Genomic DNA, 24,386 nt, shown 5'->3' with positions numbered 1-24,386 from the left:
TATATATATATATATATATATAAAATTGTGTATAACGACTTACTACTTGGTGTTATAATCTTAAAGGTTGGGGAACTCTGGAACCGGGTCGGGTGCGCTGGTCCCCCTTGGTGAGGATATTACAGATTCTCGATACTATACAGTTATTATTCTAAGTTTCAAAGAATTTGCACACAGATTCTAATTGTAAGTTCTTTTTCGATTCACGCACAGATTTTAAGTTCGCACACCCGACAACGAGCTCGGAGTACCTTACTTACGTTACAACACACGTCTGCAGGTAAAAAAAAACTATTAACTGACTGACTGACTGGAGAGGAGTCTCGCGATCCCGCGGTTTATATAGAAGCTTTTTTGTGGGAATCTGGAGCAGTCGGATTGAGGAAGTCGGAGTTTTGATTGGTGAACGCGATGTTATTTGTAATAAAAATTCTGAATTTCGGTTACCGCTAATAGTAGTAACATTATTTGCTAGTATTTCTTATTAAAAATCACGTTTATTCTGGATCTTGCCTTGTGACTAATCTTATATTATCCCAAATGAATTAGAAAAATCATATTCAAATATTAAAAAAGCTTTTTGACTTGTCATTATTTACCCAATTAAAAATTGTCATTATTTATGCCCCAGGAGCTACTTTTTTCTTTAAAACTTTACTGAGAGAAATAAAATTAATATACAAGCTTAGGAATTATATCAAAATAGAGGAAAAAGGTACCGTATAAGTTATAACATAGAATAGATTAGATTTTATTCAACAATTCAGCAATTAAGAAAATAACTTCAAATATCAAAAAAAGATTCAGGTTTTACTTTATTTCATGAATGCAAAATTTGAAACTTCTCCGCTAGCTATATTTGGCTTTTGATTTCTACATGCTTTTTCAGAAAATAATTAGATGCTTGAGAACTGTCTTTCTATTAACGAGTAGTGGTAAAATAGACGCGGGAAAGAGGGAAAATTTAAAGTGACACTATTTGCCTCCTCTTCCCTTACTAAAATGTAATAGTGTCACTACTCATACCAGCAGTGACACTGCTACATTTCAGTAGTGTTTTCACTGCACTAATAGTTTATTTTTATGTGGGTTAGGCTTATCAGTAAAGCACAGTACCATTCTTTTATGTAATTTGAACCATGACTACTTATTTTATTATACGTACAAAGCCTAAAACTTTTATACACAGCACATGTTAATTATCACGAGCCGAACTGTAGAAGCCGACAATTCTTTAATTTTTTCGTCTTTTTTAATAATATTTTAATTTTGAAAAAAGATTTATAATTCTGTGAAATCAATAAAAAGATCGGTTGATCTGAAAATAATCGTGTTCAATCGACCTGTGTTCAGCATCGCCCCTCGTCTGTTTTATCTACGTACTGATTGTGCAGAGAACGTGATTTTCCAGCACACCGTTAATGTAATTGCAATTTACACATGTAAGGCTCGTCGTAGATCATATGTCGTATCCACACAGTAGTAACTCGGTGCACTTGGCAGCGTATAACAGGGATCTCTAATATATAAGCGCATTCGCGTAAAAGATTGTTTTAAAGTACATATACTTGGAATAATTTCTCTCGCCGCGCGTCATATAACATGATGAACGGTTTTTAATCTTAAATTCCCACATTTCGGACTTTGCATTGCAAATATCTCCGCTCGTAGGGCACGTAGACGAAAAAAATAAAAACACTCATTACACAAATCGAGCCCAAGCTGTCGATTAACTACCTACTTGAAATTTAATCGAACCGATTAAGTTCCAAATAGGCTTAATCGACAGCTTGGGTCGAACCGATCGTTATTGAGATATCATAATCTCGCGGGTGCTCGCAACGCGACGCGGCTCGCGTTGAAGAGACCCGGCATGGCTTGGCACACATTCTGTACAGGGTGTTTCAGAAATACCATAGTTGGCCAAACTTTAAGAGCATATTCCACTCATTATAAGGATGAAAAACGTCATATAAACATGGGTTCGGAAACGCTTCCTGTCCTAGTTATAAACATTTCTTATTTACATTGTATTTATGTTGGACGACATGCCTCGTTTCGACGTTTCATGAATTGTACTTCCATTCACCTTCTAAAGTGAACAAAAGGTTATTAGGTAGGTCTGTATGGATTTGGAATCAGTCTTTATTTAAGACTTTCTTAGCACCAGACAGATCGCATTAGAAATGCAAAACGTTTCATCCTCAACTGTGTGGAGGATATTAAACGAAGCTCTTTTGTATCCCTATCACATACAAAGAATACAAGCTCTCTTACCAGCGGATTATCCATCATGAGAAATTTTTGCTCAGTGGTATTTGCAACAGTGTATACTTTTTCAAATTTTAAAAATGTTTACAACTTGAAAAGGAAGCATTTCCGAACCCATGTTTATATGACTTTTTTCATCATCTTATAATGAGTGGAATATGCTCTTAAAGTTCGGCCAACTATTTCTGAAACATCCTGTATACATACACATACATATACATATTACATATATTAATATGTATATATAATTTTATTTATATTTTTTTAATATAATTTTTTTATTTAAACACTTGACACCAATAAGCCACTACCATGTCTCCTGATTAGCAATATGCAAATCGATGTATGTGTTTACGTTTGACACGTAACAGATTTCATACGAAAATTTCACGCTTATTTTTTAAAACGGTATTTTCTCTCGCGCCATGATTTCCTATTTCATTTCAATATCCAGAATACGCCATTAAAATAAGTAGTGGTGTGAGCGTTTTAGGTCTACGGGCACAATTAATGGCGCATAGAGAAAGGAAGGATTGCAAAAAAATGTTTGCTATATTTTGAAAGAATGTTTTCCGCTTCCCCGGAGGAAGAAAGTGGCGCGGTCCACGTGACGCCACTTTACCCTCATATATGCAACGCTATCCTTCATCGGCACGGACGACAAAACCACGGGTGGTTTTTATTAAAATGTTGAAAACCTCCTCCCCCCCTCCATCTCTCCCTCCGTGAAGAAATCAATTCGAGCTCCACGCGACGATATTACCTCACCTATTCTCATTCCCCTTTCGATTCCCCACGTCACTCTTGCTCCGAATTTCGATTTCGTTTGAATCATGCCGCGCGCATGATATCGACTCACCTGCCGGATGAGAAAAAGGAAGGAGGGACGCGAAACTGGGGGAGAGGGAGAGGGGTAAAATATACCGGAGGGTCGGGGCGACGTTCTGAAAGGGTTGGAAATGGGAAAGACACCGCCGTACCTCGGCGACTGGCTGCGCGTCCCGATCTCAACCGTATAATCCGCCGCAGGATCCCTATAACCACGGAGGCAGATAGATCATTTCCACCCCCCCTTTACAACGCGAACGTGTGCATCTCGCCGTGAATGGAGACATCACCCCCGAGAATTGAGTCGTCGGGGGAAGTAGAGGTAGGTCGCGAGCTGCCAAATATAGGTACGTGCGCTCCTATCGTAATGGATCGTTATTACAAAACCGATAGAAATGTTTAACATTTAGAGCTGAATGTGTGAAGTGATGGCGAGGAAACAAATTAAACTGAAAGTCGCGTGACCAAAGGTAACAAAACGTAACGTTTAATATATAACTTTTGACATTTCTTTGCGATTTCTAAAAATTTAAAAATTTGTCAAAATTAAGGGGGTATTCTAGTCTAGCGGATCGGAAAAATCGATTTTTTTTACATATTTTGCAAGTATTTGATATGGAAAATACGTCTGCAAAAGGATTTAACCCGATTCGCAAAATTAAAAAAATTATAGTCCGGTACTCGTAATCGATTCTTATATTTGAGATCGTCTTAAGTATAGTCTTAAGATGTTACAAGCCAATAACAGAGCCGTATTAGAATCTTAAGACATTACTTAAGACGACTTTGAAATAAAAATCGACTTATGAATACCGGCCATAGCACTTGATAAAGAGTGGTCTCAATCTATAAATCATGTACAAAAAACTTTAAACCCATTTTTCTCGAAACCACGTTTTTCAAATTGGTACCCATAATATCTCGAAAACCAATTGACCAATCAATTCGGGTTTGTCCACACATCTTCAGCATATTCGTGGCTGTAACCCCTACCTCGATCAAGTCAAAATATGTTTTTTTTTATTTTTACAACCCTTTAAAGTTGAAAAAAATGGTAAAAATCTAAAATTAACTTTTAAAATAATGTCAATTTTTAAATTTTTAATATTTTATTTATGTTCTGGTACCAGCTATAGCCAAATTTATACTAATTAAGAATTTCTTTAATTTTTTTGTTTTAAATAAGCAGAACAACCGGAATTATGAGTACCGTGGACCAATCTTTTTTTTTCATGACCTCAGTATATATTGTATACAGCGCTTATTTATAGTTATTTTCAAATACAAATATTTTGAAACATCCTTCAAATATGTATAAATATATAGGAAAAAACCCCGTCCCAAAAAACTTTATACTTTTTTTTAAAAAAATTCGCAAAAATAGCATTTTTAGAGGCAAAAATTTGGTCTCTAGACTAGAATACCCCCTTAAGGCGATGCTGGAAGGTTGGAAAAATTTGCACAAGATCGATAAAACACACTCTTCGGTGTCAGTAGTATTTCTAAATGAACTTCTTACAATATCTTTTGTTTTACTCAAACACGTGCAATGTCCTTATCTAACTTATTGAAGTGCCATATATCTGTTGCAAAATCCGACACTTACTGCTAATCACATTTTCTGCTGTCTTTACTTTAGCTAAGCGTATGAATTACCATAAATTATAGTCGTAAAGATTTCTTTTTTCTTATAGGCTTTCAATCGCCGCTCAAAAGACTTTGTATTATTTGCTCATGTAATCCGAATCGGGAGACGTAAGCATTTTGTACATATGAGCTACAGAACTTCTACACTAATGAAATGTTTACGTCAAGTGACAGCTGTACGATCCGAAAAAATGTAATTTTTTAATTTTTTTTCGTTTTGTCTACAAATTGCTTCGTCCCCCCAATACATTTGATGTCTATTTCAATCCTGTAAAAGGGTTGTCAATTCCGTTCTATCATATCGAAGAAATCCTTACGACTGCAATGTGTCGGCAATTCCGACCTTCCAGCATCGCCTTAAAATTAAAAAAAAATTCTCTACTGATCGGATTCTCGCGTCTTCAAACGCGTGCTTATTTCGCGAACGAATTAAGAAATAGGAGATGATGAAAAAACGGAAGAAACGCGATGGCTTTTTTCCACCTTCTTTTATATGAAGTAAACCAGCTCGTTCTCTGGTCACGTGGGATCGATTGATCCTCGGATGTGTATCGGGTACACATCCTCGCCAGCGAGAGGCCAACAATGGCCGTTGATCACCCCGAGAATTGCGCGACTTGTGTGATATAAACGACACGCGAGCCTTTTAGATCACGCGGATTTTAACAATGGTGGATTCCTTGTGCCACGCGGACAATGCACACTGATCGGGACTATCGGCAGTCCACTCGTCTTTACTTTGATCGTTTATACGGCGCGATGGAGCGCAGAGAATGGCTGACAAGAGAAAAAGGGTTTTCTCTCGGGTAGCCTCGTACGACGGTGAATTCTAGCGAATTAGATTTAAGGACTGAATCCGAATATTTATTGACATTTTACGGGACGTTTTTGGCACGTTATTTTCATCGCAAGTTAATGAATAACTCTGCGGCTTTTTACGTGTCAATTAAATATGAAAAAATGTTTGGTCTGTAATAAATATTCGTGCATTCAGAGATTTTCAAACAAATACTAAATAAAAGACTCTATATGAGCCAAATTGAAGGCGGCCCAATGAGGAACGTTACTTGTATGAAATTTTGCGTTTCGGTAAGTCATTTTTATAATTCTTTTAATCAGATTTTTTTAAATTTCCTTATAAAATCCTAATATATAAATGTTAATTTTAGAGGAATTACTATTTTTACTCTTAAATTTCTTCAATTGTGATCACTAATTAATATTAATTTAAAAAATCCCATTAGAATAACAGTTGTGTGACCAAATAGAAGCTTCGAGTATCCAACGTTGACTCGTGGTGCGAAATTCGAAGTTAAAGTTATATAGGTACGCGGTTAAGGAAGTTCGATGACGTATTTACCGCTCAGAAGGAAGAGTCCGCAGGCTACGAGGGTCTTGTGATCGGAATAACAATGGCCGATCATAGCCGACATCGTCGCGGCGAAGATCAGAACCGCGGCGACCACTTGGAACGGCGCGGAGATCCTGAAACAAGAGAACACGTTTTTAGATATAGTCATTGAGGATGAGGAGGTGTCCGCGACTCATTTGTGCATCCGCGACGCCGCGCATTTTAAGCGCGTTATTTTTAAATGTTCTTCTACATCGCGTTTCCTAGGGAAAGAAGAGAAACTCGATAACGGCGCAGCAGCTGTCCGCCCGTCGCTGCCGCAACCCCGTTCTTGGAATCGATGGCAATTTATAGCAGCCTTATTAGGGTGCTAAAGTGTGACTTTTACGTCTTACTATTTTTTCACGTGTCTCGAGCTACGAGTAAAAATCGTAAATGCAGGAATAATTGATCGGGAGTATTTTTACGAGCGCCGAGAGCGAATGGCGGGACGATATCTATCATGAATATCGCGATTTATCTATCGCAACTTCCTCCACTTAAGATTTCGTCGACACAAAGTTGATTTTCCGTGTCGTATTTTTAATTTATCGGGTATGCATTCTGTAGACTGAATTGCTATATTGATATTGAATTAGCATATTAATATATCAAATTAACAAATTCCATTAATTCCTTTACATGAAAGATAATTTTAGTTAAAAAGAAGTAAAATTGAAATATTATGTTAAATTTGATCTGCTGTGTTCGTATGTTGCGCCGTTTCGTAACAGGTTTACAATCGTTGAGTAGAATTAATTACGAGCAGTAATTGTGCGAACCGAGCGATCTGATCTGAAAGTTTTGATCAATGTGACACACTATAAAAGTTGCACAATTTATAGTAGAAATAGTTAAAATTTTGTGCAGTTTTACAAAAATTAGTAACCTACTTTTACCCCTAATTGTGTAAATATATCTTTATATTGGACAAAAAATTTTGAAGATAATTTGATATATTTTATATTTTTTATGTAAATGTACGAATTTTTATAACATTATTTAACATAATAATATTAGACATATTATATTTAGATGTTTACGTTCGTATATATCGATAATAAAGAGATAACGAGTAAATTCTAATAAAATCAACTAACAAAACTTAACATATGGAAATACCTTTGCTAGATTAAACTTCCGAAACAATAACCGAAGTTTTCGTAAACAGATTAATAAAAAAATTGTAATGTAAAAAAAATTGTATATAATTTATTTGCAACTTATTTGCAATAAATTTAAAAAAAGAAAAAATAAATTTAATTAAATTAATGCATTAATGCATTTTCTAATTCAATATTAATATGTCAATTCAAAGTTGTTAGTAAATGCAGCATTATTAAGTAAATATTTATATAAACTTAACTTCAATTGTAAATTTTATTTTTACAAATTATTTAATTATATTATAAAAAAAATAACTGTATTTATAATTCCTTTTAACTTACGAAGATGTAGGTGATAAATTAGAATTCTGTAAAGAAATTAGTCATGTATTTTAATTTTTAATGAAAGATTTACTTTATAAATGAAGTTTAAATTCATTGCATTTATTCTGCCGTATTAAAAATTAAATAAAGGGAATTTCATTATATGATTAAAAGATGGATAAGAGTTTTGTCATTTTAATAATTTTAGAAAGGTATGTTAATAATTTTTCGTTTAGATATGTTAAATATGTTAATAATTTTTCGTTTAATTAAGGTTTTTTAAATAATAAATATTAGGAGTGTTAAACTTAATATAGAAATTAAAGATCCAATTGAGAAGATAATATTTCATGAAGAAGTCTGGATAATCAGATATTGTCGAGACCGTTTAGGTCAAGAAAATGTTGAGGAAAGAAACATTAAATTTACTTCGATAAATATAGATGAAAATTGGATATTAAGGTAAAAAATTATTTAAAGTAAACCTTAAAATTATAAGAAATCAATGAATATAAATCTCGCAATAATAGCAGAAACAGCATCCATAAAGACGACATAATGGAAATGAGCCACTACATAGTACATATCGTGAAGAATAATATCAAGGGATGAATTAGAGAGTATAATTCCAGTTAGACCTCCTATAGCAAATAGAAAAGTAAAACTTATAGATTATCGCAAAGTGGAATTATAGTTAATTTTTATGTAATATTGAAATTTATATAAAAATTTCAATATCTAGTAGGAATTTTTATGATTATTGTATGCTGAGGTGAAGTAAGCTCAAGTATACTCTTTTAATAGTGGATGTTAAAATTATTTATATATAATTGTTATAATTTTACATGTTACCTTTTTTTTTACAGTGCATACAGACAACATATTGGCTGCGTTCAGCAGAGAAAGTAGTTTTGCAACTGTTGCGAAATTCTTCAACATGATTCGTTCTTGCCTTCAGTTCTTCGTGGATCTAAATGTATAAACCAATCATATTAAAGAATTTTACAACAGTTGTAAAATCGCTTTTTCTGCTGAACGCAGCTATTAAAACATGCCTGATGAATCAATCACTAAAATTATTGCGCGGAAAGACTTCTGAATTCGTTGGGCATTAAGCTTCAAGAAAAATAAGACACTAATATGAATTTTATAAACACAAATATTCGTTTCGTATCTCGATTCTGTGTTATGGTACTCCAGTTTGAGTAATAAATCAATTGCTTCGTTTCGACACTATTTTTCATAAATCTTCGATCCATTACGACCATCACGTGATAAAGCCCAGCAGCCTCGAAACATGCCACGGCCAGGAGGAAAAAGGATTAAGAAACGAGTACGTCTCGTTCTAACCGGTGCAACAGTCTCGTCTATAATTCAAATTTATTCCAAAAGAAGAGGAAAAACCCGCCGACGAGAAAACCGCGAGGAATATCGAGTACATTTCCCACGCTGGAAATTCAGCGAAGACGGGTGTCTACAACTCCAAGGAGCGTTTCGCGAAATTCCTGCCATACTCCACCCTTAACCTCCCTCCCCCTTCCCCTCCCTTCCCCACTCCGCTCCGCCACTCGTAGCGCGGTTGCAGCCTGCGCGCCCCCGGAGAGAGGAACGCGAGTCGTTACATCGCGAGGGATTGTCGTTTGCAGGTGGAGGGCGACCACCGCGAGGGACGAGTTTCGAAGCGGCGCTATAATACACGTATTCGCAGCTATCGGGGTAAATGGGGCATACCGGGCGTAACGGCGCGGCGCGGCGTGCAGCAGCCCGCCTATCGACCTGGCGCTCCGACGTTTAAGTCTCGATCTCTCGCGGCAATTTCACGGCGCGGCTCCCGTCGATTGCGTCGCGCGGGCTCGCTCTTGTTTCCGCGCGGAGCTCTCGACGGCCCTCCAAGAGCATATCTGGATATCGCGACGATCGCGGCACTCGCGCGTGATCGGAAAGTCGAATCGTGGGAATTATTTAACAAGAAAAGTTCGGTAAGTCCGCGCGAGGATCCTCCGGAGGAACAAAACAAAAAAAAAAAAGAAACGCAAAACTTCGAAAGCATATAGGATAACAATCGACAAGTTGCTGAAGCTGAATGGTTGTTTATTTTGTAACGAGGAAGTGAACAGAATGAAAGGAATTTAAACACTGCAGTTTTGCAGAGAAAATCTCGTTTCTTTTATTAGCGCGTACACAAACAAATATACACGGTGTCCCACCTCTACCGGATTTCCTTTTAAGAATGTGCTCCTGAGATAATTTTGAGACGAAAATCCTAATACAAAAATGTCGAGGCTATAATACTTTTCAAATTATAAACGATTTAAAGTTAACCAATATTAGCGGCTGAAATTCGCGCGCTCAGGCACGGTACATCCGATGGCTCCTTTTTTACATATCAATACACGAAACTAATTTCGTGACTAACGAACCTAATGACTATAACTGACTTAATAAATAATACTTAAACTTTATAGAAAAGTATACTATAGCCCTAAATAATTCATGATATTTTGCCTACGCCGTTATCGGGGTGTGAAAAAATAAAGAATTTCGCCGTAGGCTCGTATAGGCAAAATATCGTGAATTTTTAAATTTTATATTTTAAATTTTAATATTTAAACAAACTTATTATTTAAATTTATTAACATAATGTTTCTATAAAGTTTAAGTATTATTTTATTATATATTAAGTTAGTTATAGTCATTAGGTTAGTTAGTCACGAAGTTAGTTTCGTGTATTGATATGTGAAAAAGGAGCCATCGGATGTACCGTGCCTGAGCGCGCGAATTTCAGCCGCTAATATTGGTTAACTTAAATCGTTTATAATTTGAAGAGTATTATAGCCTCGACATTTTTGTATTAGGATTTTCGTCTCAAAATGATCTTAGGAACACGTCCTTAAAAGGAAATCCGGTAGAGGTGGGACACTCTGTATGTGTATGAACTAAAACTCTTGTGAGAGTAAATATTGTAAGAGCTGTCAGTTCGACTTTTTGGTTGCACGCAGTAATATATGTTCTCGAAATCAACCATCATGAACTTGTGAAATATAATTGAAACGCTTTTGAAAACTGTTAAATACACTTCCTACACATTAGTAATTTTGCATTCGAAGAATTTCAGATACAACTATTCTTGGTGCTTATCGCGTAATCCTCTTGCGCGTCATTTTATTTTTTTAATAATTGTACTCGCCTAAATTTTGATTGCGTGATTTGATTCTCTATGAATCTCTATGACCGTGTTATTTCTCCCACGATCCGTATATTGAATCCACAAATATTCAGTATTCATAAGTATTCATAATAGAGAACCGCAAATCTGGACTGACGAATGAATTTAACACAGATATTCAGTATTTGTAATAAAAAAAGCTGTAAAAATAAAACTAGGATAGAAATTAGGATTATAGGATTGAGAGAAATAATTATTTGTCATAATTGGCGTTTCTAAAAAGAAAATTTATTTTGTGTGAACTTTGTGGTTTCGATTAGGTTTTCATATTAATAATTTTAGATATGTACACGTGTCTGCCTATATTTTTAATAGTTCTAAAACTTACCAAAAGTTTCTTCTTTTTCAAATTTTTTTTTGAAAATATTGAAATATAATACAATTAATTTACAACAAATTATAATAATTATTTTATATTAATTCTTATATTACTTATAAGTATACTTATACAGAATATTTTAGGATTTAACGAACAAACTACGGAAGCATGTTCTATAAATGAAAATGAAGAAAAAAACGTTATAAAGTTTGACATTGAGAAATGCTTTATTACAAAGTTATAAAACAATATAAATCGTTTAGATAATAAATATAACGTAAATACACATAATGAGATGAACACGCTCGACTTATTTGTACACGAAATTTTCATACTCTGCGCAATGAAAAATCTGTTGTTTCCTACTTCGTTTCAATATTTGTTTGTAACTTTGTAAAAAAGCTTTTCTAATCAAATTTCATTTTTTTTTATTTTCACTTGTGGAATATGCTCCCGCAATTTATATTAAATCATAAAACACCCCGTATAATTTTAAAAATTCAGGACACAGTAATAAATTTAGATAATTTTTTTTATAGAAACAGCCATTCATGTCGAAAATATGTGTAGGTATATATTAAACCATGCGACTAAATTTTACATTTTATAATGCTTATTTTTATATAAATAAACTTTCAAATATAAATTCTTTTGCACTATATAAAAACAACAAATTTCTTTTGCAGACTAGTATTTAATTTATTTTGTTTATTTATTATAGAATAATAACTATTTAATTTCCTCAGCTCTTTCTATGTAATCCAATATATTATAAGTTCTAATTTTTTTAGGCAATAAAGTAACAATCTAAAGTTAGATAATTATTTTTTGAAAATTTTTCGTTATCTTTAGAATTTGAAATGTTAAAAAAGAAACGAACTGACCATAGTTTGTTTATCTATTAAATTTATTAAAAGATCTTTAATAACAATTTTCAATCCTAAATATGTTTGAAACACTAAATATGTTTGAAACATGTTTTAAATGATCTCTGTCTTGATAATTTCTACCTTGGAATTTCATGTGTTTTCATTTAAAATTTTTAACGCTAATATGTATTTTGTTAACATATACAGGGTGTCTAGTACTCAATGGTACAGCGCTTGTGGGCAGGTAGTGTGGAACTGACCAAACTGAACAAAAAAGTCCTCTACCATTTTGCAATTTTCGCAATAGTTATCGAGATACTAATCATTTTAAAAAAAGAAAAAATTTTACATAAAGGCCAAGTTTTTGCTTCACTATGATTCTATTGATCATTTTAATAACTTTGTTTTACGAAACTTAAAGTTATTTGGAAAGACAATGGCATTAAACTTTTGCTGCATATAATTTTGAATAATTTAAACAATTTATTTAAAAAATATTCTTTTGATTTGGAATAAAATATTTTTGTCTCTACTTTCTATGTTTAATCAGATCACTTGGCAATTTGTATGATCTTGTATTTGTTTTTGAACAACTTTTATTTGTTAAAATAATATTTTTGGTTTAAATAAGATGTATCTATGTACGATACACTTGTGTATACTTGGCGTAAATTTTTTTATAATGATTAGTATCTCAACTATTGCGAAGATCGCAAAATGGTAGAGAACTTTTTTGTTCAGTTTGGTCCACACTATCTCCCCACAAGCGCTGTACCATTGAGTATGAGACACTCTGTACATTTTTAATATATATTTTATGTATCTATATATTTTAACTCTTCGGTTGTTTTTTGTATTGTACCGTACATACAGTTATGTATAAATTGAATATTAGTCTTGACTTTGACACAACTTATCGACTATTTAGAATTGAATTAATTATATCAAAATTGATTCTAGAAGTATTATTAATTAATCGAAACTGAACCCCGTTATAATGAACTTTTCGTAGTGTCGGGGTAAATAAGTGATTTTACGCGAAATCGAGAGACCGTCGGACGGCGCCGGCGGAACAGTTTGACGAAATTAAGCTCACTTTTGGCGCTTCTGGAACTCAAGGTTTCAGAGCGTAAAGCTCGAAACTCTCGGCTTGCGCACGCCACAATGCAATCGCGCGTCGTCTCGCAGTTCCGTCGCCGTGCGGTAATACCGTAGAATCGAATTATGCGGCGTCGGTCGCCGCGGGAGATGGGAATTAATAGTTTCGGTCGGCGAGGAGAAAAGCTACGCGTCGACGCGGCGATGAGGGAATAGGGACGCCGCGCCGGCCGGGCGTTGTTCGCCGATGGGACCCGGGTATGGATATTGGGCAGTGGGCTGGCAGAACCTGCCTAGGCAATAAATCAGAGCCGTCCCACGGTAATATACTGCTCGGTCAGCCTGTTTAACCGTAATAAAGCGCATTGCTCCCTGCAGAGCGACTGGAATCGAGAAGTCTCGCAAGACGTGCTTTTCGGCGTTCCGGTAAACTCCGCGCCGAATCGATTGCGACGTCGCGTTTCGAATACTTATTTGTCTCCGCGAATGTGATATTTTCCAGGAATTTTGTGTACGGTTAATCTCCTGAGTGCAGAAATAAGCTGTACAAACGTTTGCAATAAAAATTGAATTGGCGCAAAAATATTCGAAAGGTTTTTGACCGAGTCTGCGACTTCAAGAGAGAGCAATTTAATGTTTTAAAAATGACGAACTCGTAAATGGTGCAGAATTATTTTTATAAAAGGATGTACATACGTGCAGCCTCGGCCGTAAGTAAAGGTTCTCAATTGCATTTGTTGCACTTTTATTAATGAAATTTTTTTTGTTTTTTGCATTTTCTTGGAAAAAGCGGTAATACGTAATTATTTTCTTTTTTTTTGCGTTTTTCGATAAAAAGGCGATTATAAAAATGAGAAGAGAACTGACAATATATTAAAATTGTTATATAAATAAATATTATTTTTCTATAAAATTTATTTGTCTTGGAAATTCAATAAATTTATTTTTATTAGAGATAGAATGTTTACATCAATTTGTACTGTATATTTATGGTCAAAATTTTATACATACCTACATATATATAATAATTGCGGTTAGTCTTTTTCTCGTATGTCAGCAATGTTTAAAAAGTTAAGGCTCTGTCCAGACTCTTGAATTATGAATTCTGTCGTGTGAACATGGTGGACATGATTTTGTGCGAGGGAGTTAAAATTCATTGAAGGCGTGTAGTTAAGACGCGATTAAGCTCGCTTGGAAGTACGTGAGGAAAAATCGCCGTGACTTTCCGAGATCGCGGAACGTCGCCGGGCTGCCTCGAGGACGAGGTAGACGAAAGTTCCTTTCCGAGTGGGCGACAAATATCGTTTCCACCTCGATTCGATAGCAATCGAGGGAAAACAAACGCTCGCTCGAGGGGCCGAGGATGGATTATTCCGGCGCGCCGATGCCTCCGCGCGATCCTTTTTTCACGTCCTTTCCCGACCCTCGTGCCTTAAGCTAACCTTTTTTTATATGCCATTCCTCGATCAAACATTAAAATTTTTTTCTTATTTAAACAGTTTGGCAAATGTCCAAGTTTCTCAATTTTTTACGTGCCTAAGTTTCAGATTCAGGTTTTTAATATGCTTTTATCAAGACGGTAAACTTTGTTTTATAAAGAAGGAGCTTATGCATTTTGGATAGTTTGGAAAGAGATCGTTGGATTTACCTGTTTTTTTCTTACTCAATTTTACACTTGCTTAATTCAAGAATTATGGTTAAAATTGTCTCGGTATCTGAGAACTATTTTTTTCACTTTTGAAGAGAAGAAAACAATAATTTATTTTATCACTTTGTCAAATTATCAGCGAAATTCTCTTAATCTATTTTTATTAAAATCATTGCTCTTACTTGCACTAAAAAATCATAAAGTGATAAAATAAATCATTGCTTTCTTCTGTTTAAAATGTGAAAAAAATATTTCTCGGATACAGAGACAATTTCAATTATGATTTTCGGATTTCAGCAAGTAAGATTTAGCAAGAAAAAAAATAAACCCAAATCCTTGCGTGCTTCCCAAATCACCTAAAGTGCATAGATTAATTTTTTTCACATACATATATGATGACTATACAACTGCACATGAAACTATAACATACTTTATTTTGGCCATCTAAAAATACGAATTACATAAAAAACAATTCTGATAATTCAATATAAAAAGTATTTAAATACACTTACACGATTTATAGATTTATATACAACTGAATTGTTTCTTCTTGAAATATATTGTTAAACATGAAAATATGTAACGGATACGTATTTTTTTTATACAGGCCCATCTCTTGAGTTTTAAGGAATGAAATCTGATAATCTCTCAAAACTAATGTTTTGCAATTATCATTGCTTATAATGGAATGGTAAATTATATAAAAGTCTCTTTTATATAAAACTTTTATATTCTTTATAATTATTTTATATTTTGCAAAAAATTAATATTTTTAAAATTTTAGTTCTGTTATAATATTTTTTGAAATATAGTTTTTTAATTATAATACAAAAAAGGAAGATAAATTTGATATATGATAAATTTATTTTATAAATTTAATCTTGGAGAAATAAGTTGAAAAATTAGTGTCATGAAAATTTTTTTGTTAAATTCATTTTTTAAATGAATTCATATTAATATCTATTCTAAATATTCATAAGTTCAAGTAATGTCGAAAGTAATTTTAATTTATAAAATAAAAGTCTAATTTTATGAATTCCATATTCCCATTTTAATTAATTTAATACGTGGACGACTCTTTTATCTTTTAATATTCTGTATTAGATTGCGATATGATATATCCAGGGTTGGAAAGTAACACGTTAATATAAAAAATATAAATGATCGTTACTTTTTTCTATATGTAATAGTGACTGTAATACGTTATATTTTTATAGTTACAGTACTGTAACAAATTTAGCCATTATCTACTTTTATCGTTACTTTAGTTCCCTTTTTTTTACCTACATTCAATAGATTGTTTTTAATTGATTAGAAATATTTTAGTTAAATTAAAATATATTAAAAGAGATTGTATTTTATACTTTATATTATATTAGACTGCATACCGATAGTCACTAACGATACTAAAAGTCTATATAGTACATGTAATATGAATTATAGATTTTCAGTATTGGTAGTGGATATTGGAAAAGGTGCACTTTTAATAACAACATTGAAGTTTAAAAACAATATTATAATAAAAATTTTCAATAAACTTTGCGTTCTTGAGGTACAATCTAAATTCCTACAGAGATTCGTAGGTGTACACTAAAAAAAGAGAAGTTAGAAAGATTATTAAATAAGTTTAATAGAAAAGAAGCTTGCTAAATTAATTTAGAGTTTTAAATTGTTATATTGATTTTTATATTTAATATTTATTAGTAAATAATGCAATTTTAAATTCTAATATTTTATTATTAGAATTAAAAACTGTATTATCATTTATATAGCATTGCAAAATAAGTAACAAACTACTCATTACTTTCCTCTTTCAGTAATGATAACTGCAGTATAATGCATTACTTTTTAATATTAGTAACGAGAAAAATAATGAGTTACCGTTTATTCGTTAGTTTTACGAAAAGCGACGACAACGGTACCGTGTTGCTTCCATAAAGTAACGTTCTCGATCTTTTAGACATCCGTATATCAAACACCGAGGCATTAACTAGTCGTTTTCAATGCCTCTCTTTTATTTCCCCATCACGAACGGGGCGTACGTCCAGCTACGACATGTGACCTTCACGAGAGGGGGAGGGGGAAAAAAACGCTCGTCTAACGGGAGAAGGACCGTTTACCGCCGATCACAGGGCGCGTTGCGCCAACGACCGCAAGCATCCCTTACGTTTGCTCCGGGCCAATTCGGACAATTTGACGAGCGGCCGGTCGGTGATACGGCGCCATTGCCCAGTCTCGGAGTGCCTATCCCGGTGCGTAATGCCGCATAACCGTTCTGCATTACATGCTGGGTGTAGGATCGGTATGCGAGCGCAACCCCCTCCTCCCCTTCCTCCCTCCCTCGCTCTCTCTCCCCCGCCCCACGTCCCCGCGCCGCACGTCCGGACGCTCGCGCGCGCGCTGTCCACCCTAACCCTCTTCCACCCCGCGAGAGAGGTACGGGGCGGCATGTATTTCGCGGGGTGAATAGCCGACGCGGTATGTTCCCTGGCTCGACGCCAGGCCGGGGTAACTATCAGCGCTACCACATTAATAGAGTTTTATTGTTATTTACGGCAAAAGGGTCGCCCTCACCCTCTCGCTTCTCGCTCGCTCTTCCCCCCCCCCCTCCCCTTACTCTCTGTCCGCTCACCTACGCGCGCGCGTCCCTTCGCGCGCCCACCACGCCGCTATAATAACCCCCCGCCGCGAATTAATCGCCGCGCGTTCGATTTATTTTATTACCCGCTACTTTAAACGCCACTCGTATACACAGCATCCATTGCCGGCTATTCGTTTGTAATTCGCGTTCCGGCGCGTTAATACCGGGCCGCGTATAGGTATATGTATACGATCGTTCGCGTAAATCGGCCGCGACGGGCTATTATTGCGCGATGAATCATTTTTTTTTTTCCTCGCTAATCCCGACGCGTGTTTGCAGTGTCGCCGACGCACGCGCCGAGGTGCCCCTCGCGCGCTCTTTTCGTGCCTGGGATTCATTAGGGTCTCATCGAGGTTTATATGTAAATCCACATGTAAAACACGAGGAGACAGAGGAAGATCGCAATAACTCTTTTTATACAAATCGATCGGTAATCACTATTTGTTTGTGTCAATCCTCTCTCAGATGAAACGAGCAAAGAGCGCGACGAGTGAAACGTCGCGCAATTTCCGGGATTGAGAAACATTTCCATTTCTATTTCCTTAATTTTGCAGTCGATGGCAAGCTGGCAGCTTTCAAATTTGAATCGAATTAGCAAACTTTTACTTTGTAAAAAAAAATCTTTGCGAGAGAAAGCCGGGTGAGGAGAGAGAGAGAGAGAGAGAGAGAGAAGAGAGAGAGAGAGAGAGAGAGAGAGAGAGAGAGAGACGTGATTGCAAAAATGAAGGGAGCTCCATGGAAGAGGATATATTTTTAAAAGTTCTTGTTATCGCCGTTGCTCCCGTAATTCCCGACAAACTCGATCAATTCGTTCGCGTCACGCTCGCGCTAATGTATCCCCGTCCCGCGCGCGCGCCGCGTTTTCAGCTTACAACATCTTACACTTCGGCGTGAAATTTCAGAAGACGCGGCGCGCGCGGCGCAGCACACTGTCATGCGAGCGTAGCAGCTCGGATTTCGCGGGAAGTGCCACTTCGCCCGGTGTCGCGCGTCGCGTCGCGTCGCGTCGCCTTGCCTCGCGTTGCATCTTCCCCGAAATTATTGACCTCCGGCTGTGTGATGCCCTTGCTTTTTGCAAAGGACAGGCTGCTTTCGTGGGAACAGCTCGTTTCACGTTCGGAGCCTCACCTCAGTGGCGATACAATTCTTGTGCTTCGGTCTATATTATTGTAACGTCTTCATCGCGTAAGATCCACTGATAGGTCGAGCGCAATTTCTTCCGTTAACGATGAATCAATGGATAATTCTTACATTTTGACGTTACAATATTTTATCTATGGACACATGTTAATTAGATTTTATTAAGTTAATTTTAATTATATTATTATGACGACTGCACACGGAAAAAACGATTTTGCTGGGAGGTCAAAATTGGATATGAAAATAATTTTGTTGGAAAGTCTAACTGATTTGTTAAAATATCAAAATGTTTAACAGCAATCCTTATCATTTTTTACTTTCCAAAGAAATTATTTTGATTTCCGTGCAACAAAATTATTTTTAGATCCAATTTTGACCTTCCAGCAAAATCGTTCTTTCCATGCGTATGCAGTTTCACCATATTTTTGTCACTAGATATGTAAGCGTTTAGCGGTTGAAAAGGATTTAGTTACGTTGAAACATTCCGTATTGTTTTTGTAATATATTCGGATTATTTTATTAATATATTTGAATTTATTAGATAACTCAAATTTGTTCATTTCATTATTAGTCTTGATTTACCCCTATTGTTTTTCCGTTGATTATAATTAATTGAGTCTTCAAATTTAAATTTAATTATGTTTTACCGTTGATTTTTTACAAGTATGTTTTTAATCTATATATTATGCACTCAGAGAATAAAAACATAGTATAATGGCGGCAATAAAAGTGACAACTGTATAAGTTTTACATGTAGAATTAATGTACATAATTGAATAAACTGTTTTATAATCGCACCAACTATAAAATATTGCAACTAAAGTTCATTCAACTATGTACATTACTTTATTCAACTATGTGCATTAATTCTACATATAAAACTTGTACAGTTATTATTTTTGTTGTTTCTCTCATGCGGAGATAAATTATTATAAGAGGAGAAAGAATATCAGATCGTTAATACCAGGATATCCATTATACAATTTCTTCTTTTTCTACAATATTATATTGAAGATAATATCAGATAGATTATTCAAAGTAACTTAAGATGTAATATTTAAAATTTACCGAGAATACGTTTCATTTTATAACTATATAATCACAAGGAAGAAATAATAAAATTTATTATTTTCCCAATAATCTATTTTCGGATTAATTGCTATGTGTACATTAATTTGACAAGTTCTTATGAAAAGTTTATTAAATCGCCTTTTCAATCCTCTCCAGCTGGCACATTTATTCCTCGCCGTTCGTTCACTTAAGTGCAGACACTCGTACGACATTCGGATTCGCGTTAATCCTCTCAAATAGTAAACGCGGCGTAGCGATCCTCCGCCGACTGATTAAAGTAAATACGCGCTTTGATCGCAGGGTGTCTTTCGCCGTAGATCGCAAGAAGCCAATTTAGCAGATTCTCTCGTCACAATAAATAATTGCGATGCGTCAAAGTAACGATTTTAGTACGCCAGGCTCGTTAACGCGCGGATTATGGCCGCGCTTTGAAGCGCGCCCCGGCGCTTTTCCTGGCGGCAGATAGACGACGCTTCTAATTAAACTAAGTCTTTGATCCCCCGAAAGCACGAAGAAGCTGTAGCGAACGTCAAGCGGTCGGTTTCGCCGTTATTAATTCGAATAAAATTCCGACTGTGTTCGTCTAATGTTCGTTTGATATTGCGCGCCCTGCAGGGCGCGATACGTTATATAGATGTCTTTTCTATACCTTCGCAGACGCGAATTGCCAATCTCCGAAAATATCGGGAGTCGCGCGGAAATACCCACGGGCTTCCTTTCAACCTGTTCAGCATAAGGAAATCGAGCAATTCCTATTTCAATACATTCCGATACATGATATCACGTGTTTCGTCAAAACCATAAAAACTCATTTCTTCGTTCGATCTCTCACGTCCGCTTTGGGCGATCCGTATAATTCACGTCTATAAACTTAGAATATAATTCTATTCATAATTTGATGAATCTTGTAACATAAAAAAAACATTTTAAAAACACACAGGGTAACTGTCCCAATTGCTGCCGGTGTCCCAATTACTGCTGCTTTTTTCAATTGTAATATTAGAATAAACAATATGAAAGCATTTTATATATTAAAAATATTTTAGTGTTAAACTGAGACTGTTATATAAGCATAAGCACAACTATATGAAAAATTGGATAAGATTTATATTTATAAAATAATTAAAGAAGTTAGGAATGTCACTGAGCATGTAGAATCTATCCTCTTCTTAGCGGCAGCGGAACAGAACTACATGTTTTGAAAGTAAGCAAGCCAACGTGGAATATTTTCTCTTTTATATACTAATTTTTTTTTATATATAAATTTTTTTATATATAAATTTTTATGTATTAAAGCAATTATATGATAATGCTTAAATGACATTTCAATAAAATAAACATAAAAAAGTAATGGATTACTTTTTAAATTTCATTTATTGAAGTAGCAACATTAGGGACAATTATTTCAAATTTGCCTGTATTACTACCGGCAGTATATGAGTCTTGTTATGCGTGAATATATAACCTATTCGCGCCAATTACTGCCAACTTTGAACTGACAAAGACGGGCAATAAATATGGAGGCAATATTTGGCACGTGGAGCAGTAATTGGAGGAGAGGCAGTATTTAGAAATTGACTGGCAGTAATAGGTACAACACCTTATATTTTATTCGTTTTATTACATTTAAATAATTAATTGGTTTTTGAGTTTGCTGCTTTTATTTTATGTATATTAAACCTTATATTTTATTCGTTTTATTATATTTAAATAATTAATTTGGTTTTTGAGTTTGTTGCTTTTATTTTATGTATATTAAAGTTTTTACTTAAACAATGATAAAAAATAATATCTGCTACGTATTTGAAAAGCTTTGAAGTGTAAACATATTTATCAATATTATGTGCTTAAAGTGGCAATAATTGGAACAGTTACCATATTACATAAAATGTACTGAGTTGAAAAAGTTATGTTTTTAAAAAATAATTTGTTGCCATTTTTCATTATTCATTGAACATTATTTATTGAAAAAAGTAAAGTTTGTTACTCGTTAACGTTATATCGTTACTCGAAAAGTAACGCGTCGTTACACACGCGTTTTCCGTTATTCTTTTACGAAATTTAAATGATTTTTTTTTTAAATGACAAAGACTCTGCTTTATGTTGCTAATTGACTAGTCACTAGCTGATAGGAAATATGATTGCGATTAATTACAACATAACGCTTCTTTCTTTTCAAACTCGCTTATACTCACTTCGTACATATTGTATATATATATATAAACATATATGTATGTATATAAACAAAATAACGATAAAAGTAATGATAATATTCATTATCGTTACCAAAAAGTTGTAACTATATGTTACCATAACCGTCACTAATACCACACTATAACGTTGTCATAAATTTGTTACTAAAAAGGGAACTGTAACGGTATTCATTATCGTTATCAAAAAAATTATAACTATGTTACCATCACCGCTACTAATACAACACTATAACGCCGTTATAAATTCGTTACTAAAAAGGGAACTGTAACCTTAATGACATTACAAGTCTAACGCGTTACTTTCTAATCTTAAACACATATATGTGAAAATATACTGCACGTATATCAAATTATAAAATAGCACGCGGAAATTGTAATTAAAATTTTTGAAATATTCTAAAATCTTCACGTAAATTATAGATTATTTTAAGTTAACTTTAAAATACATATACAAGTCTTAAAAAAATGTAAAAATTTAAGAGATTTTTTCTCAAAACAAAAAAAATAATTTTTATAAATATATGTCCGAAAATAGAAATATACTTCGTTTCCAAAACGACGATCTCCTAAAACGTGTGGCTAAAATACTTTTCGCAAATAAAATAATGACTGTTGTACATTAAAATTTGAAATATTAAGAGAATAACTAGTACTAATAAATCATATTTTAGGAATAGTTTTTGTCGCGTAAGAAAAGTTGTCAAAGGTTAAAAGGAAAGGGATAGCTACCTTTATTCTGCTCATAAATATTTATATTATCTTTGTAAACTTGCTCACTCTGTCCTCATTGTAATTTTTAAATTTTTTAGACAAAAGGAAAGGTTTTTCTCTAAAATCTTTAAGAACAATTGTTATCGAGACAATTTGATTTTTATGTTTATTATCTTAACCCAAATTTAATCAATCATTAATTATTTAAACAACAAACATTCTTGCCAAGAATTTTAATAAATTTTTTTACTTCTATGATTAAAGTAAATACAGCGCGGAAAATTCTATTATAAAAGTATTTGAAATAACTTTCACTTTCTGTTTTCATTATTTCTAACTTTTTTCTTGACATTTTATACCTTTGAACGACACTTTGAATTGTCGGACACATGTTTCATTTAGAGAAACTTTTTTTTTATTTTGATCTGGGAAATCTCCACTTAAACTTTTTTAACATTTTTTCTTAAAACCCTGTTTTATTTGGATACATGGTAAATAAAATTATAAATAGAATTTTATATCTTGAAATCTCACGCGAATTATAAATCATGTAAAGTGGGCTTAATGATCAAGAGGCTCTCCCATATTTCTTTCTTCGCATCTCTTTAAATAAGATGAATATCGAGATCATTAAGGATCTCATGCAAATGGAAGAAGGGGTGCCGTTTGACATAACGAAAAACGAATATCGCAAAGGGCATCTAAAGGCACGTCGGGAGAAACAGGGGGACCGGTTACTGTACGAAGATAAATGTTCGTATTCGGAGTAGTTACAACGGGCTCGTTTAATTTAAGCGGCTAAAGACGTCACGTATTTGATAAACGAGAATTCCAAACGTTCGGTTGGCGCCATGTAATTCATCCGTGAATTTCGCCATTATTCGTATGTCGATCATACCGGTTTTGCACGCGTGGCTGCCCGACGTTATTTCATGTACAGAAAGGGAATGGAAGTAGCAATATTTGAACGGACGACGAAAGCTCGATACACATTTTATTTAATTACCTGCAACTGTATTTCAAGAAGAAAAGTGTTTTCAAATAAATTTAAATTGAAAGGAATTAGACTCCCAAGAATAAATCAGAAATAATGAAGTAACGCGGTCGACACGGATGTTGGTGTGTATAATAAGTTTTTATTGTTACAATATATCTAGCCACACACAAGCTGCACGTGGCATTTTTGTTGGTTTGGAGGAGGCGGATTTTTATAGATGCTTGTTAGCATCAAAAATATTAAATTGCTTATCAATTTAATTTGTTAATTACAGTGAATTCCGACTTCATGTATAAGAACTGTGTTTTAAAGATTGATAAAAATGCGGCTCGCAGAGTTTGAGTGTGGATATTGGCTGAATAACAAAAAATGTTTTCATTTTTCACTAGATACACTCTTTTACGTTAAAGTGACTGAAATTTGTATAACATTATCATAATTCCTTTAAATAACAAAAATTATATAACAAAATGTAACTTTCCCGATCAAAATGTTATGATCTTATTGTGTGTTAGTCGCCAGTACACACATATGCGTGCACGCGCGCGAATACACACACAGTATTTTTTGTTATGTAAATCTTATTTTACAATATTGTAATTAAATTGTTTATAAAAATGTTTAACATAAAACGTTAAAAAGTTTCGGAACTATATGAAATATACTCAATATAAAATTAAATAAAAGTTTAACTTAAAAAAAATTTATTTCTCTACCAATATTTAGAATTTATACTTTAATATATGTATAATCAGTAGTATCAATCAATAATTCATCAGACATTTCAATTAGCGTCGACTATGCATCTAACGTTTCAGCTTTACCTCACCGCAATTTTCGTGAATTTTTCCCCTGTTCTCTGTTTTTTTTTTTTTTTTTTTTTGACG

General features: G+C 34.1%; 1 protein-coding gene across 1 annotated transcript in view; it reads right to left on the bottom strand.

The window, feature by feature from the left end:
- LOC105462477 overlaps positions 1-24,386 on the bottom strand; it is a 189,587-nt gene that overhangs the window by 71,711 nt on the left and 93,490 nt on the right. Inside the window, exon 4 of the mRNA XM_011709100.1 lies at positions 6,107-6,231. Within this exon, the coding sequence (XP_011707402.1) occupies positions 6,107-6,231 (125 nt within the window). The remainder of the gene's footprint in view (positions 1-6,106; positions 6,232-24,386) is intronic.

This window comes from Wasmannia auropunctata, unplaced genomic scaffold, assembly GCF_000956235.1.
Source record: "Wasmannia auropunctata unplaced genomic scaffold, wasmannia.A_1.0 LD336097.1, whole genome shotgun sequence".
Classification (NCBI taxonomy): Eukaryota; Metazoa; Arthropoda; class Insecta; order Hymenoptera; family Formicidae; genus Wasmannia; species Wasmannia auropunctata.
Note: the sequence above shows the minus strand (reverse complement) of the source record. Positions and strands in the feature narration are given on the sequence as shown.